The sequence below is a fragment of the Merops nubicus genome, unplaced genomic scaffold, assembly GCF_000691845.1.
Source record: "Merops nubicus isolate BGI_N331 unplaced genomic scaffold, ASM69184v1 scaffold6641, whole genome shotgun sequence".
NCBI classification, from domain to species: domain Eukaryota; kingdom Metazoa; phylum Chordata; class Aves; order Coraciiformes; family Meropidae; genus Merops; species Merops nubicus.
This window is the reverse complement of record NW_008588902.1, coordinates 78,253-94,254: the sequence shown is the minus strand read 5'-3', so window position 1 is coordinate 94,254 and position 16,002 is coordinate 78,253. Positions and strand designations below refer to the sequence as shown.

At 37.1% G+C, this 16,002-nt stretch overlaps 1 protein-coding gene across 1 annotated transcript in view; it reads right to left on the bottom strand.

The window, feature by feature from the left end:
- Window positions 1-1,943: 1,943 nt before the first annotated feature.
- NCKAP5 (NCK-associated protein 5) overlaps window positions 1,944-16,002 on the bottom strand; it is a gene marked incomplete at both ends in the record, with an annotated part of 75,494 nt that continues 61,435 nt past the window's right edge. The window contains 4 exons of the mRNA XM_008949397.1: window positions 1,944-2,131; window positions 4,748-4,877; window positions 6,961-7,097; window positions 9,790-10,104. Of these exons, the coding sequence (XP_008947645.1) occupies window positions 1,944-2,131; window positions 4,748-4,877; window positions 6,961-7,097; window positions 9,790-10,104 (770 nt within the window). The remainder of the gene's footprint in view (window positions 2,132-4,747; window positions 4,878-6,960; window positions 7,098-9,789; window positions 10,105-16,002) is intronic.

Genomic DNA, 16,002 nt, shown 5'->3' with positions numbered 1-16,002 from the left:
AATTACAGCTCAGAAAAATTTGCCATGCTAGTTCAAACAAGGAGTTCAGGGCAACCTGCTTTTCATGGTCACTGCTTCTCATCTGTCATTCTGAAAAGTTTAATACTAATAGGTGAATCTCTAGTGCTTTATTGAGCTTTTACTGTTCACTGAGAGGCAATGCTGTTTTGAGAGAGATTTCAGATCCTTAAAGTAATCTCAAAAGCCCCCCAACATAATGCATGAAAAATGCTAGTGCTCTGTTAGATCTGTTGCCTTGTAGTTTAATGATGATTTCTAGAAGGATCCTCAGGCTATTTCAATGAGTTTTGTTTTAGTTTTGATGCTGATTTGGCACATTGCAGAGATGTCATATATAAGAAATGCATGAGAGAAATGATTTAAAAGTAAATGCAACTCTGAGCCACTTTTTTATAATTGAGCCAAATCTAATTGCTCTGCTAATAGCAAAAGATGGCTTTCAAAAGGCAGAACTGATTTTTATGTATCTTTATAGATATACACACATACATACATATATAATTAATCTCATCTGCATAATTAAGCCATGAATTTCTAGATGTTCAAGATGAGGAATCGAGTGGATGTTCAAGATAATACTCCTCTGCTATCTTTTTTTCTTTTTCACAATTATTAATTTAAATTTAAGATTGTTATTTCTAATACAACTCAAATATATTAAAATTGGATCATATTCTGGGTATTAGTGAAATTTGGCTGATTGGAAAATGAGGCAGAGATACATTTCAGGATTTTACTTTTGAAGTTTGTGAGTCAATTTAATATTCAGTTAAGCAAGGCTTCCATGCCAGCAGAGTTGGAACAAAGAGGGCCATTGCCAGTTCGTTCCATACGTTCCTTCTGCACATTTGGCTCAGATTCCTGAGAGCTGTAAGACTCTAAGTTTCGTTACAGTTAATCACCTCAGAAGTTACAATGCACAGTAATTTTCTGAAGCTGAAAACTGGGGTCTAGGAAGAGATACAAGTTCTTTTTCACTTACAAACTACACCAGTGTGCTCATTCATTATTTTCTGATACTACCTCTGTTTCTACTGCACCTTAACATACCCAAAATGTGCTACATACAGAAGGGAAGAAGCTCGCATTTAAAAAGAAGAAGAGCTGGGGAAAGATAATTAACATGGAGGCAAAATGATTACAGTGGATCATGGCTGGGTGGATCTATATTCCAACAAATAGGTTTGTTAGAGCAAAGTAGAGAAAAAGTGAGGAAGTGTGACAATGAGAGGAAAAGGCATGAGAAAAGAGGATGGAAAGAGCAAGTTGAGAAATTGCTCTTCAGGGTTGTTGAGACTTCATGATGCCAGGTTCAACATTTTTATAGACAGAAACAGCATGTGATTCTTCTGAAGTAAGTGCAGAAAACAAATTTGTTTCAGTTTAGCATCAAGATCCACCAATCAGATCAGGACTGATCTTCATCAGAATAATGTTTAAAATCCTCAAAGCGGAAGTTCCAAAGCTGACACCAAGAGTTAGTTCAAAAGAGACCAGAAGATAGCTGACACCCACAGAATAATTCTCTTTGAAATTTCAAGAATACTACTTCAGATGTTTAAGTCATTTACAACATGCTGTGTTATACACATTATCTAACTATATGTGAAGGAACAGCCTTAAAAGATAAATTCTGTGGTTTTTTGCTAGCCTTAGATTTCAGCTCCTCTCTAATGATAGGGTGCTAGCACTGGCCTGTCTCTACTTGTCAGTTTTGGAAATCTAATTCTGTGACAGGTGAGCATCAGAATGTAACATTCTGTTCTAAAAATAGTTAGATCTTTACTCTTCTGCAGGTTATGCTTTTTTTTTTTCATTTTTGCTTGGTTTTTGCAATCAATCAACACACTGAGGAAAAAAGAGGCAAATAAAAATAATCATTAAGAAAAAGAGAAGTAACATAAAAAATTGCAGTAACTCACACTTGGGCTGTCCTTGCCTTTGCTGTCTTTACTGGAAGCTCCACTCAGCTGCTCAATTAAACTGTAATGTGTTAATTGTTCAGGTCCATCTTCTCCAAAATGGCCATAGAGACTGTGTTGATATAAATCCAGGATTGACATTGGATTTCCCAGAAATGACTTCCTCTGATTTTGTTTTTCCTGCTCAGCTGTAAGAGATGTTAAAAATAATATAGTATATTTAATTGATGAAATGCATTCTACATACATTGTAATGTAATTTTACATTTTTAAAATGTATTTCAAATGTTTGAAGGTATCTGGAATTCAATGTAATAAAAGCTTTAAAATACTAGCTCCTAACTCTCCAATCAATTAATATACAGGGGACTATTCATACTTAATATTCAAGGTGAAGGAGATGGTATGAGACAGCCAGAATGAATTTGTTTCTTGTTAATTTGGGGGGATCATTCTACTTATTTATTTGCTGTGTTTTTGTTCTTCTCTCGTAATGGCCTTAGATGGCTGATGTGCTACGTTCCTTTAGCATGGCTTTCAGTTTGGCTGTATTTGATAATTCTTTCATTTTCACTATATTTTATCGCTAATGAATCCAACAGTATAAAAAACACACTAGTAAGGTAACAAACAGATCCTACCCATTTGTTACACATCCGACTGTGATACAAGAACATTAGGAGTAAAACGTTAATTTCAGAAGTCTAAGGCTGAAAACTCATTCAGAAGACCAAAAGAAAACCAAAGAAATTTTTTGCAGCTTCATGAAAATGCACAGGAGACAGAGGCTTACATGATCATTAGCTTCTTTTCCCACACTCCTTGTTACACAACCTTCAGTGCTACCACATAACCTATAGCATTAGAAGAGCCTCCAGTGCCTCCAAGAGAATAGTATCAAGATAAAACCTTCATGAAGTTCGAAACAAAATATTTTCATGGTTGAAATGGAAGAACCTGGAATGTTTGGCTTATTCCCTGCTATTCTACTGACCTTCTCCGTAACATTGGGCAATGTACTGGGACTCTCATCCAAAGCCCACTAAATCAATGAAGGTCTTATCATTGACTTTTTTAATAGCCTTTGCATTGGGTACTCAGTCTCTCTGTTCCATGCTCATAAACAGAAAATGAAAATCACTCCAGCATTATAATTGGGCAACCACTGAACATTCATTAATGTTTTGGAGACTTATATAATGAACACGATTATCTATACCTACAAAAATATTCTCTATGAAAAGGTTTGCTGCAGCCCCTGCCTCAGCCTCATGTGGATATTGTGATGTCATATCACTTGTATGCATAAAGAAGCTAGAATCTTTGAACACAGAATGAAATACTGTTGTTAATGAGGTGAGAACTGCATTTGTAGGGCACAGAACAGAAATCCTGACCATAAGGAATGACCATCACACAAATACTCTTGCAATAGTTCTTTATAATTTTATTTTCTATTTGCCTCAATCACAATTAGGAATTTTAATTCTGTTACTAGCCCAAAAGTTAGGCATATACACAAAAGTAATGATTTGCTATGTAAAATGGTGATTTCAAGTCATGCTTAGGTAGCATTAAACTTGGAATCTGTTGCCATTTAATGCAACTGCTGACATAAAATCCCTTTTTTGCAAATTGTGATCAGCACAGCAAAAAATGCATATCTACCTATTCAATAAAACACATCTTTCCTGTATCAGAATGCTATTTGTATAAAACAAAATCTGTAAAAAAGTGCTTATAGGCTGAGTTAAATAATGGCAACGTTTCATACAGATTAAAAATATGAAGTTACAGGAGTACTGTAAATAAATGGGCCTGGCTTCCTACTCTGCCCTCTGTCTGGTGGAACCACAAAAAATGGATGAAAATGTCAGATGTTTAAGTCCAACCACCAGCAGACAGTACAGAGCACAGTGCTTCTGTTGACAGTACCCAGCCATCCACGGCAGCTTTAATGCACTCATCACTGCAGCATCTACTGTAGGTGCTAATCTCTGCTAGGTCAAGCTCACTGCTGTGCAGAAGGTCAGCACAAATCCTATGAATCCCTGAAGTACTACTTAAGCTCTCAGGGCTTCACTGGTGCTGAGACCTTGCAATGGCCTTTGCACTCACCAGAACTTATCTGCTGCATCAGCTGCATGGGCAAGGATATGAGCCACACTCTCCTCCCCCTCCCAGAGGGCATGTCTGCACTGAAAGGTGGCTTGCAGCACAGCAAACTGGTGGTCAAGACAATATAGCAATTTCTTGGGTTATTAAACACACAGAAAACTATTATCTTAAGAACTTCACTTAATGTGTTTTTATCTACTGGAATTCAGTAAATTCCAAATTGCCATCAATTCTCACAAAAAGGGTTGATACTTGAAAATGGCAATATATACAGAGAGTATGATGAGAGAGACTTCACCACAGCACCATAACCACCATCACTTTGATATAGAAGTTGGAAAGCTATGGCCTTGATAATTGTGTTATTTCAACTGGCTAATATACTTAACAAGAAAAAAAGGAAGCTCTCTTTACAGTCACATTTTAAATTTTGTAATAATGTAACAGAAGACTTCTTATGCTGCAGGGATTTATGCATAAAAACCTGCTAGCAAGAACTGTGGAAGAAAGGAAAAAAAGACACACAAAAGCAAAAAGTAATAAAAAGCTAATGGAAATTTAGACTGAAGTAAGATCTGCAGTTAGAAAGTGAAAACTAGACAGAAAGTTCAATGAAGGACACTGTGTGCTGCTGAGTCAGAGTGGAGATGAGGAATACACATTCTTATGTACAAATTTTCAATTACCTTGTTTGCTGCTCTGTGTTAACTCTACAAAAGTCTCCTCTGCAGTTCTGAAATAATTTGTGTCATACTCTGGCTCCAATTCAGCGTCACTGCTGCTCGCAGAATAAGTACATACTCTCAGAGCTCTGTCCTGTACAAATAAGGGTATTGCAATAATACACATATATAAAAATAATGCTGAAGATGGTATTAGGAGCGAAACATTTTATAGTCATCATGCAGCATAAATGGAGAATTCAACTGGAAAAAAGTCTGCATTACCAGTTTAACTAACCACTTGTCAAATAGTAATAATCAGTCTGACATGGGGGAAATAATACATTCTTGTCCTGTAAGTCCCCCGAGATGGTCTAGCAGAAGCACTCCAGAATTTACCATTTTTTTTCACTGTAACATTGTTTTAAAATCCACCAACCTTTTCAGATAATTTCATCCACCAAGTTCAATTTTAAAACATCTCAAGTATGTTTAGCATAGTGTATTTCTAACATGCAAAATTATCACACAACAAATGGTTTGATGCAAGTAAATCTAGAGACTATTGGGATGGCCAGTAGACAACACTTGTGCTTTCTACCAGTAAATCCTAAAGTCTTCCTGAATTCGTCCACGTCCCTTGTCCTGGCATGTACATTACAGTACTGAAGAGCCCTTAATCCCCAGCTGATTCTTAACCCATTTCTCTTTGAGATGAGAAGAGAACACTACAGATTTTCTTCTGGGAGTATAAAGGAATGCTGGCAGCTCCGGACAGCTTCTAATCACAGAAGGCCTGAAGGCTTCAACCTTTTAGGAGCAGCACCTCAGTATAGTAAAACCCACAAAATGGGTATGGGGAAGCTAAGGCTGATACTGCTCAGTTAACGGCATCTACAGGCACAACTACCACCTACTACCCTAACCTCCAATTGTCTATCAGTGCCTCAAAAGAGTTTTTAATTCTGTTTTCCAAAGAGTGATATTAATTTCCCCATCTTCCCAACCATGTTGCAGTTTTTATATGATGAAGGAGGACATCCATTTGACAGGAAGCACATACAAATGGAGAGGGAGCCAGACCTAAGGATACTTTTATGTAGCCAGGTATGCCCAACATTACCCATGAAACTGGGAGACTGTAAATCCACTGTAGTCCCGAAGCCACCATGGCACACTCACATACCAGCTACACTCACACTGACCTTCTGACACCTAGGTAGTTGATTAGCAGTAACACATGTATCATGTGTTAAGATGGTTTTGGGCCTGGAGGTGATCAGTCATAACTGGTCTAAGGTGAATACCATGTTAATGGGGTTGTTACTTGGAACCCAACAATACTGTGCTACAGAGGACTCACCACCAGTTTGTCAATGACATACAAGACAAGTAATTTTATTTCTCTATTTCTGCTCTAGATATCCAGAGCATGGACTATAAAAAACCATGAGATACCTCTGTCAGTAAATATGGATAAAGCAGACATGCAAAATAGTTACACAACAAAATGTTTTTAGCCTCTTACAATGTAAGGCTTATTACCTAGCAGCATATGACAATTTCCTTGCCTACCCATCTTTCTTGATGAAGTTTTTTTCTCTCTTTGCTAACCTGCTGACCTTGTACTTCTCATGGGGCTTGACACCCTGGCATTACTGAATTTGAATAACCTGACAACCATCAGCAGTAGCTTTTACACAGGTAAGATGCATCTGCCTTGTTGTTTGTTCTTTCTGCAGTTTTCATGACAAGACTGAAGGACAGACAGGTCATCACTGGGATTAACCAAAACCACACAGAAACATGTAAGAAGAGTATCTTCCCTTTCACAATACCGTGATAGCACATCTGCTCAAACGCTCATATTACACAGCCAAACAGACAAGGAAGTCTAGGCCTGGGGAAAACAGGTCTGAACCTCATGGAAAGCAAACAAGTGACATCAAATTTCTTAAAGAGAAAAACAGGGTAAGAGGTCTCCATTTCCTTGTCTGTAAAATGCCTGTGAGGATTATAATTAAAACATGTTTGTGCACTATGAGGGTGAAGTACCTTTGGGTGCTGTATTATTATTATAATTAGAAATAATGAGATCACAAATGAAGGGCAGGAAAGTAAATGTAGCTGTTAGAGTGGTAGTTACTCTTCTCAACATATTAAAAACATTCACCATATCTCATTCTTTACACCACAATACATATCTCATTTAGCAGGTGACACTTCTTAGCTTATACCTTTGTTTTAGTAGTTCTCTTGGTGGTCCACTCTGGAAGAACTTTTCTATTTTCCACAGTTTCTTCAGTATGCTCAAATGAGGCAGAGGTCACAGAACTTGTTACTTCTTCACTTTGCTTTGCAAGGTTAATTATTCCTGAAATAAGAGAGACATTATTTAAACTGTAGGTCTCATCAGCCTTATGACAGTGTTTCAATTATAATTCACTATAAAGTGGGCAAGTCATGATACTTTCGTTATGTCAAACAATATCTTACTACTCGAAAGAACAACTTACTAACCTACCAGAATAATTTTAACAACTACAGTGGAAAAAATTGTTCCAAAGCCTTTTCCAATTAACAAGAGGAGAGGAAGTCATGGATTTAAATCCCTCTAATAATATTAAAATCTATATACTCTTTTACATAAGAAACAACGTTCAATAACTAGTTCTAGGCATTGTAGGATTGGCTTTGCTATTATATGCTCTCAGAGAGAGAACAGTCTGTTAACATAATTAGGAGTACTTTCCTAGCAGATATCCTCAAATCAGCTAGCCTTTTTATTTGCTATATTTGCACTATGCAAAATCAGAACATCAAAGAAGATATATGGTGCATATGAAATAAAGTGATAATTGTAATTTGGATGAGAAAGTGAGGGAGAGAAGAATCGAATGAAAATATTCTAGTAAAGAATGAGTTGACCCCACCATCTGGTATACTACTTCTTTTTTAACATCTCTTCAAGACAATTTAATTAAGATACAAACCTTACAAGGTTGGTGCACTGAATATTAGCATTAAGATCAGAACAATCTTACTGCTACTGACTTCTTATGAAGCAATTCAATGCTTGCCGTTTCTGTTCAATTTGTTATAATGACAGTGTTTAATCATGGACTCTAGTCTACAGCACACTGCTGAATTGAGGTCACACATGTGGCTATTCAAGCATATAGCATATAATCTATAACTAAGATTTCTCTTCTGAATCCTTCTTAGCTGTACCATTAATTAACAGTACATTTCTTTTAAAAAATGCTAAGTATTAAAATATCTTTTATTTAGCTTTGATTAGAAATGAGAAGGGGAGGCTGTGATGAAGCATACAAGGTATGTTTTTCAGTTTATTATACTATTACAATACTACACTGGGAATATTGCTAAATAACTAAGTTCTAAGATGCTGAACTAGAATTTCTTTGTTATGCATCTTATGAACATATAAAAGAGGCTTCCTTCTTCCTAGGCTCAATTTTATGTTGGGCTCCTCAGTACAAGAAGGATATGGAGGTGCTTGAGTGTGTCCAAAGAAGAGAAAAGAAGCTGGTGAGGGGTCTAGAGCACAAGTCTTATCAGGAGCTCCTACGGGAACTGGGGTTGTTTAGCCTGGAGGAAAGGCAGCTCAGGGGAGACCTTCTACCTCTCTACAGCTACCTGAAAGGAGGCTGCAGCAAGATGGCAGTCAACCTCTTCTCCCAAGCAACAAGTGGTAAGACAAAAGGAAATGGCCTCAAGTCACACCAGGGCAGGTTTAGGTTGGGTATTAGGAAAAATTTCTTCACTGAAAGGATTGCCAAGCCCTGGAATGGGCTTCCCAGGGAAGTGGTGGAGTCCCCATTCCTGGAGGGATTTAAAAGCTATGTAGATGTGGTGCTGAGGGACATGATTTAGTGGTGGACTTGGCAGTGCTGGGTTAATGGTTGGATCTGATGATCTTAAGGGTCTTTTCTGACCTAAATGATTCTTTGATTCATGATTCTATGACAATATACATCAATTCATTAGCAGAACACTTATTTGATGGCCTTAAACTAAGCTTAAACTTGACATTTAACCTTACATGCTAATTACAGAAAATCTATCTTACACAGTGATACAGATTTATGCAAGTTAAACACACAACTTTATATAGGAGCAATAAATACGCTGACAAAGTGTTAATAACCATAACCTCAATAAATACATGACATTGCATTTGATCACGATAAACAATACTCCTCTCCTTTAAACCAATTAATTTTACTGCATTTTGTACTGTATCTATCATGCTGACTATGAAAAAAATCACTGTTATAGATGTTATATGTATTGACTTCCAAAGTTATTGACATATCTATTAATAACTCAAAAACATTAAAGAAAAAAAAAAAGGTCAGGGTGGATTTATAAAAAATTGCACAGAGTTCAATGGAATGATTTACTAATACAAAGCTATTTGTTGTTGCATTGCTGGATTACTAGTCCCTTCATTTCTTTGTCAGCTTTTGAATTATAAATACATACAGAACTGCTAAGTGAAAGTAAGGTATTTTAGGTTTATATATAGAAATGCATTTGTAAATGTAGTGAAGTAATGACAGTTGTGTTTGAGGTCATGACCAAATATGCAGTAGGACAGAATTTATGCATTGAGGCCAAATGAGTCTTTTTTCCAAATCTGGTTTCAAAAGCAAGTTTTTATGAATATCTCTTTTCTATGTCACAACATGGCTATGCTTTGTACTTAGCCACAAAGTCTGAGCCTGAATATTGCTGAACATCTGCATTCTTATTCAAGTCAAATTCCAAGGCTGGCATATGTTTTTTCTTCAAGTACTGTTTCTTGAGAAAAGGATTTAAGTACTTAACACGTTTTTCTTCCTCAGATAAGCGTTATGTGTAACAAAATTTCCATATGGCTCAGGTCACAAACTTGTTAACCTTGTGCATTCATAAAAAGAATGTCTTCTGCTCCGCATTTAACATTTCTGTTATCAACTGTCATTATTATAGGACTTCTGGTAATCAAAACAGACGTCAGGGCAGAAATAATGTGATTTTCAGTGTAATTGACATTTTACCTGAGGAAGTTGGTTTTGGAAGGCGACTCTGAAAAGGTCGTATACCTTTGGCAGTCATGGCCGGATCAGATGTTGAGTGACTAATTATGCTTTCCACAGACTCCTGGCTCTTAGCTATTGAAGGCACTTCTCGCTCAAGAGTTTTGGCTTTTACTGAAGGAGATGAAAGAAGAACTTGCTCAGTCGGTGCAAGAACTTCTTTTTCCAAGGTTGAATCTTGCTTAGAAACATGTCGCCCTGTAGATCGGTTCCCTGAGTCGGGGAGAGGGAAGGTTCCAATCCCGCTATCCAGCGTCCTCATCTGGCAGCAAGACTCTAAGATACAGGAAAATTGTGTGATGGGGTGGAACTAAAGGTGCCACTGGTATTTAAAGACAGTGAAAGGGTCTATAGGAAAAAAGGGCATCTTCAAGGGAAGGTTTCAAGGAAAGAAAAACGTTTTGCATTTTGTGAGTATGGTGTTACCTGTCACTTGCATGCTTTTGACACAATACGTCTATCTAACCAAACACAATGAAATATCATTTTGAACTGCAATTAAAATGACAGATGCAAAAACATTGAAACTGGCCTGCTTCAGAGTTACAGTGTGGTAGTGAATAAGATAAGCATGTCCCAGAAAGTTATTACAGCTGGAATTTTAAAATTATTTAGTTTGAAGGCCCACAGGAAGTCTAGAAAGTACCATTTTGAGGGACTGAGTAGTATAATGTATTTCTTCCTACATAAACCCACATCCCACAAATGCTTGGCCTCTCTATACCTCTGCTCTCTAAATTGTTTTTCTTACAAGAAGGTGTTAATCAAAATTTATAGTTTATTCCTACACAAAATTGAGATCTACAGAATTTCCCAGAGATACCCACCCATCTTTCAGAGCATCCTGAAAAACCTGGAGAGCAACAGCCATGCCTTTGTGTGCCTTGTTACATGCTGATTCTGCACATCCCGTTTTGGGCAAGCATGCACTTTCCAACACAATGCCAGACAGGGATACCTTAAGTACTTGGTTTGGAAGCAGCATGGTCACACATAAATCCTACTGGAAAGGTGCTCTGCTAGCCATGGCACCGAGAAAGACACGAGTGCAGATCTGTGCACATTGCTGTCCTAGCAAGTAGGATGTAACAGTGGCACCCTGCCCTGTCATTTTCTATTGATTTCCAGAGATTGGCCTTTTGTTTGTACAATAAGCAACCCATATCAAAGGGACTATGATGGCAAGGTCCTTCTGAGAGGTATAAAGACAGACCAGGAAGGGAACTTTGGCACTAATGGTTGGAAAATGAGCATAATTTAGGTTAAACATCCGGGAAAATCCATTGACAGCGAGATCTTCAGTCTGTGTCAGACACTCCCAAAGGAAGTAAAGGAATTTCCTTTGCTTTGAACAATTTAAGGCTACACTGAATAAAAGATACACTGCAGTGAACAATTGTATTCTATCAGGAGATACAGAATAAAAAACAATATATCTTTTCCATCTCTATTTTTTGCATTCCTGAGTATTGAATTTTTTTTTTAAATAATAAACTCATTTGTTATTTAAGTCTGCTGTAGTTAGCAATTCTCTGTCAAGTTATTTTCATGATTCTTCCCTCTACAGCGTTTCTAATACTCTCAGAAACTCAGAAAAAATTCTCATATTCTCATCTGCTGTCTTTGCCTATTTGTTTTTTGAAATAAGAACACTGACATGGTCATTTTCTGTTAGTATCTTAATCTCAATGGGCCTTGTTTGATAACAAGTAAGAAACTACTTACAGATAAATGAAGTATCTATTTATGTTTTGTTTCCTGGTTCTTGTCAAAAGAGAAGCAGTCTACATTTACATGGTCCTCATTACCTTATCCTTGTGACTCAGGATCAAAGAAAGATTAGAAGTCATACTGAGGCTATTAACCTTACAGGGTCTAGGTGAGCTGCAATAGCAAAACAAACTGCCTATTATCTTTTAAAAAGGCAACAAGTGACTCAATTTCTCTCATTCAATTACAGCATCCCAGTTAATTCTTTCCATAGGTAAAAGGAGATAAGGTGTGGAAGCCACAGCTAGCTGGCAACTATGTTTTTAGCACATTTTTGAGCTGATGTATGATCCTAGAAGTTGCTGAAGATTATATAGGGAATGCGAAAAAGAAGTTAATTTTATTTGGTTCTGCTGTGTCAAAGGGAGATATCCCAGCCACTGAGCCCTCTTACTCTAGCTATACTACTCCTAAGATATTTTTTGTTTAGTTTTTGAATAGTAAAATGCCCAGCTAGAAGTAGGTGAACTGTTCCTGTCAGGATACTACAGTGCAGAAAAGTAAGTTAAAAAGCTAGGTGTCTGCCTTTGCCATTTACTCTGCAGATAATCAAGCTTTAGCAGTATGTTAGCTCATGGACAGGCAACGTTTCAACTAATGACTATCAATCAGTGACAAAGTGAGTAAACAATGGAAATTATAGAATAAGAAAGGACTGCCATTAGTTGCCTCTTGACCAGAAGACAGACATTTGTGCAACATCAGTTATGTTGCAGAGCTCTTCATCAGAGACAGAGAAAAAACTGGAAGCACCAGAGAAAAGAACATCCTGGAAACAAAAACCTGAATTGTCTCCCCTCTACTCTCGGTATGGTTAATGCTGGACCTGATTTTGCAACTCAGTTCCACAGGGACTCTGAATGACTTTGTAGCACTGTTTCCTTTCTGAGCATTCTCTAAGAACCTAGAGTCCTTCCCTCATAATTATTACAGCAAAATTCAGAACACCAAACAGCAGAGCTACATCTTTTGCTCAAGGCGAACTGGAAGATGAACACAATTTTATCTTCTACAATCATGTTTCTTAAAATAACATTAGGATTTGTCTTGCCCACTGTTACCTTGTGTACGTCTAGGAACAGACCGTGAAAGTACTGGCATAAAATCAGAGAATACTGAAGGCCATACTTCCAAGAAAATACAGCATCCTGCTGTTCCCAAAATAATTGGGAGAGTGATGGAGGAGCACACCAGCAGTGTCATATTTAGTTAAAAGGAAAAATAGTTTTAATCAATTATAGTCTTCTTTATCATAGAGACTTTATCCATGATAAAAGAAATATGTGAGGTGGAAAGCAGATTTTCAAACAGCTCACTAATTTTTAATTCTGAACAACCACCAAAGGGCCTCGCTTTCAAAGTGCTCAAAGCTCAGCAGCTCCCACTGTGACACGTAAAGACAGATTTTTGAAAAATCCTGTGACTCAACTAAGTTGAGCAATCCTCAAAACCCTAGTCCAAAATCCAGAGGGTACACCACAAAATTCTTTATGGATGTTAATTTTTCACTAATAAAAGTAACAAATTCATGCCTAAAGCTGTATTATACAAATAAAAAAGCATCTCTCAGAACAATTTGTATTAGTGAATTAATTAATATACATTATCTTGCATTGTTTTCAAATTTTTAAGAAGCAACTGCAAAATCAAAAAGTTCATTATATATGTCAGTGGCAGCTTTCAAACTGAGCCATTCATGGCCCATCTGATTTTATCAGTTGCACTGACACTTTAAATGACTGTTATCACTGGGAGCAGCACAAGACTACATAATGAAAATATGTAAAAGTTAAATCTGTGATGCTGCGACAGTACTAAACAGATAAAAAATGATTCTGCAAAACATTAAAGTCTGAAAAGAGTTATATATGAGCTTAATTGCTTTTGCTTGCTAATGTTTCCTGGCTTAAAAGCCAAATTCCTTGCCTGATTCTGTTTTTCTGGGTTTTTTTGGGTTTTTTTTGGGTTTTTTTGGGGGGTTTTTTTGGTTTTTTTTTTTGGTTTTTTTTTGGTTTTCTCTTTCCTTGCCAAGGAAGAAAGCAGCTCATGCGATGATACTAGTTTTTATAGTGGACACAGATAGACTCACCATCTGCCATTTCACCAAACAATTGGACTAGAATCAAAAGTTTGAAATACTGAAATAGCCCCTTCCCTCCCTTCATCATGTGGATTTGAGACTGGGCAGAAAAAAAAAGTCCTTTGGAGTCCTACTGTAGAACATTTCTCAAAGTTGAAAACAGAAATAATGAAGAGAGATCAAGAAACTCCTGACTGCATGGGAATCTTCTGATGACAGGGTGTTGTAAGAGCTCTGTGAACAATCTGAGAAAGACCTTTAATGTTGAGAAGCTTCCCAGCCACTAAACAGAAGGAGTTAACACTGCATACAAAGTTTCCTGAAAGCTTGCTGAACTCCCTACTTCTCAATAATCTTCAGGTTTAATATTTTCACAGGCAAGATGATCAAGCAGTTCATGTCCTACATCAGCTGGACACCACAGTAACTTGCACAGCTGGACATGCTTGGGCATATTCCAGTATTGCTGGTGTTTTAACAGAGTTTTGTGGTATCAGTAGACCACCAAGACCTCTTCAGCATCAAGTCAGCACCCAAATTAGATGGAATAAAAAGGATCTTTGAAAATCGTGCACCATTCTGAGGGTATGGACAAGAGTGGAATAGAAAAGGAACATACACTCAGGCTGGTAGGTATCAGGAATTCTAAAAATGAGATCATCACTGGGGAAAATTACAATAGCAGCTCCTTCTGTGTTTTTTTAACATCTGCCTCTGAAATGAAAAAATGAAAAAGTTAGAATATAGCCCACTGACAAGAACTGACAACCTAGAATTCATTAGTCTTTTAGGGCACTCTCCTGAGCACAGATCATTTGAAAATGCATCTTAAATACCAGCAACAGATCATTAAACCTAATTATTTTTCAACTCTTTAAAATTTCTCCTGAAACATTTGCCAGAAAGACAGACCACTTCTAGCTCAGAAACTACCCTTGGTACAAACCATTGGAGATTGGGAAATAATACTCAGGGAAGATGACTGCTGATTTTGGTTTTGTGTTCCTCCAGAGGCACTGGCATTGGTCAGTCAGAGAGTGAGATGAGCTCTCAGTCAGAGCTGGTAGCATGCTGTTTTAAGTTGTTATATAGCCCACTTCTCTGTTCCTTTTTTTATATACCACATGTAAAATGAAAATCCATTTGGGGGAAAAGATAAAAGAACAGCTACTATGAAGGGAATTGCTCCAAGCACAACACAAGAAATGTGGGTCCAGCCTCCCTCGGGCCAAGTTCTACACTGATGATTGTGAAACAGGGTATTACTCAAAATAAGCACTTGAGCAAAATCTATCCCCTTTTCAGATTAGGAATGTGTTAGTCTTTCTATTGTTGAACTTTTATAAACCTATGTTGAGTCCTAGCACATATCCAACAGATTTCATCAATTTCGTACAACAGAAGATATAAGGTGAGGACATATAGCTCTTAAACACAGCTTCTGATGCATTTCTTCAATAGTGTGAAAAGATACTTTTACTAAGGGGGGTATAACACACGTTATTGTAAACAAACCTTTAACTGGATAACTGCAGAGTGTTTCAAAATGTTTCCTCGGGTAAAGTAAAGATTCACATTCTAATAAACTCTTTTTATGCTGTATCTTAAACAGTTTCAGAGCTGCTTAGTCTATTCACAAATCACATACCAGTCTTTCTTTACATAGGGACTGTTACAGTTTTAAGAAGTCTATATATTCACTCACAGTTACTTTGACCATCTAGTTAAAAAAAAATGTGATTTTTATCACGATGCTTAAAGCATCCATAAAAATCTTTATGGAAACCACACGATCCAAAGTTTTGCCCACAGAGCTAAAATAAGGTATCAATCAGCAATTCTATTAATCAGGTATATTGTCTTATGTGCATACATAATGCCATTCAAAATGGTCAGGCAATGCACTCACTGTGAATGAAACATAAGAAGATAAGAGGAAACATGTAATGATGATGATAATAATAATAATAATAGTAATGTAAGAGGATACATTTCTGGATGTTGGCATAGAGGGAAGGAGTTACAGGTCCCAAAAGGAAACAATTCTAGGCCCTGCCATGTTGTAAGCAAAGTTTTATCTCCCCACCATGACTGACAGAAGACATTCACCTCACAGTGCTGCTAGAGGGGGTCAGGATTTCCAGAAGCAGCTCAGTAACCTCAACCACTTCCCATCAGGTAGAACCATGATGTCACTGTGAAACATGCTGATGGATACCAGATGCAATTACTGCAAACAGACATTATCTCTACTTTATGTGACTGACACAATCTTAACAGTTTCTATTTGGAGGTGGCAAAGTTACACAAGTGTGTATGTTACT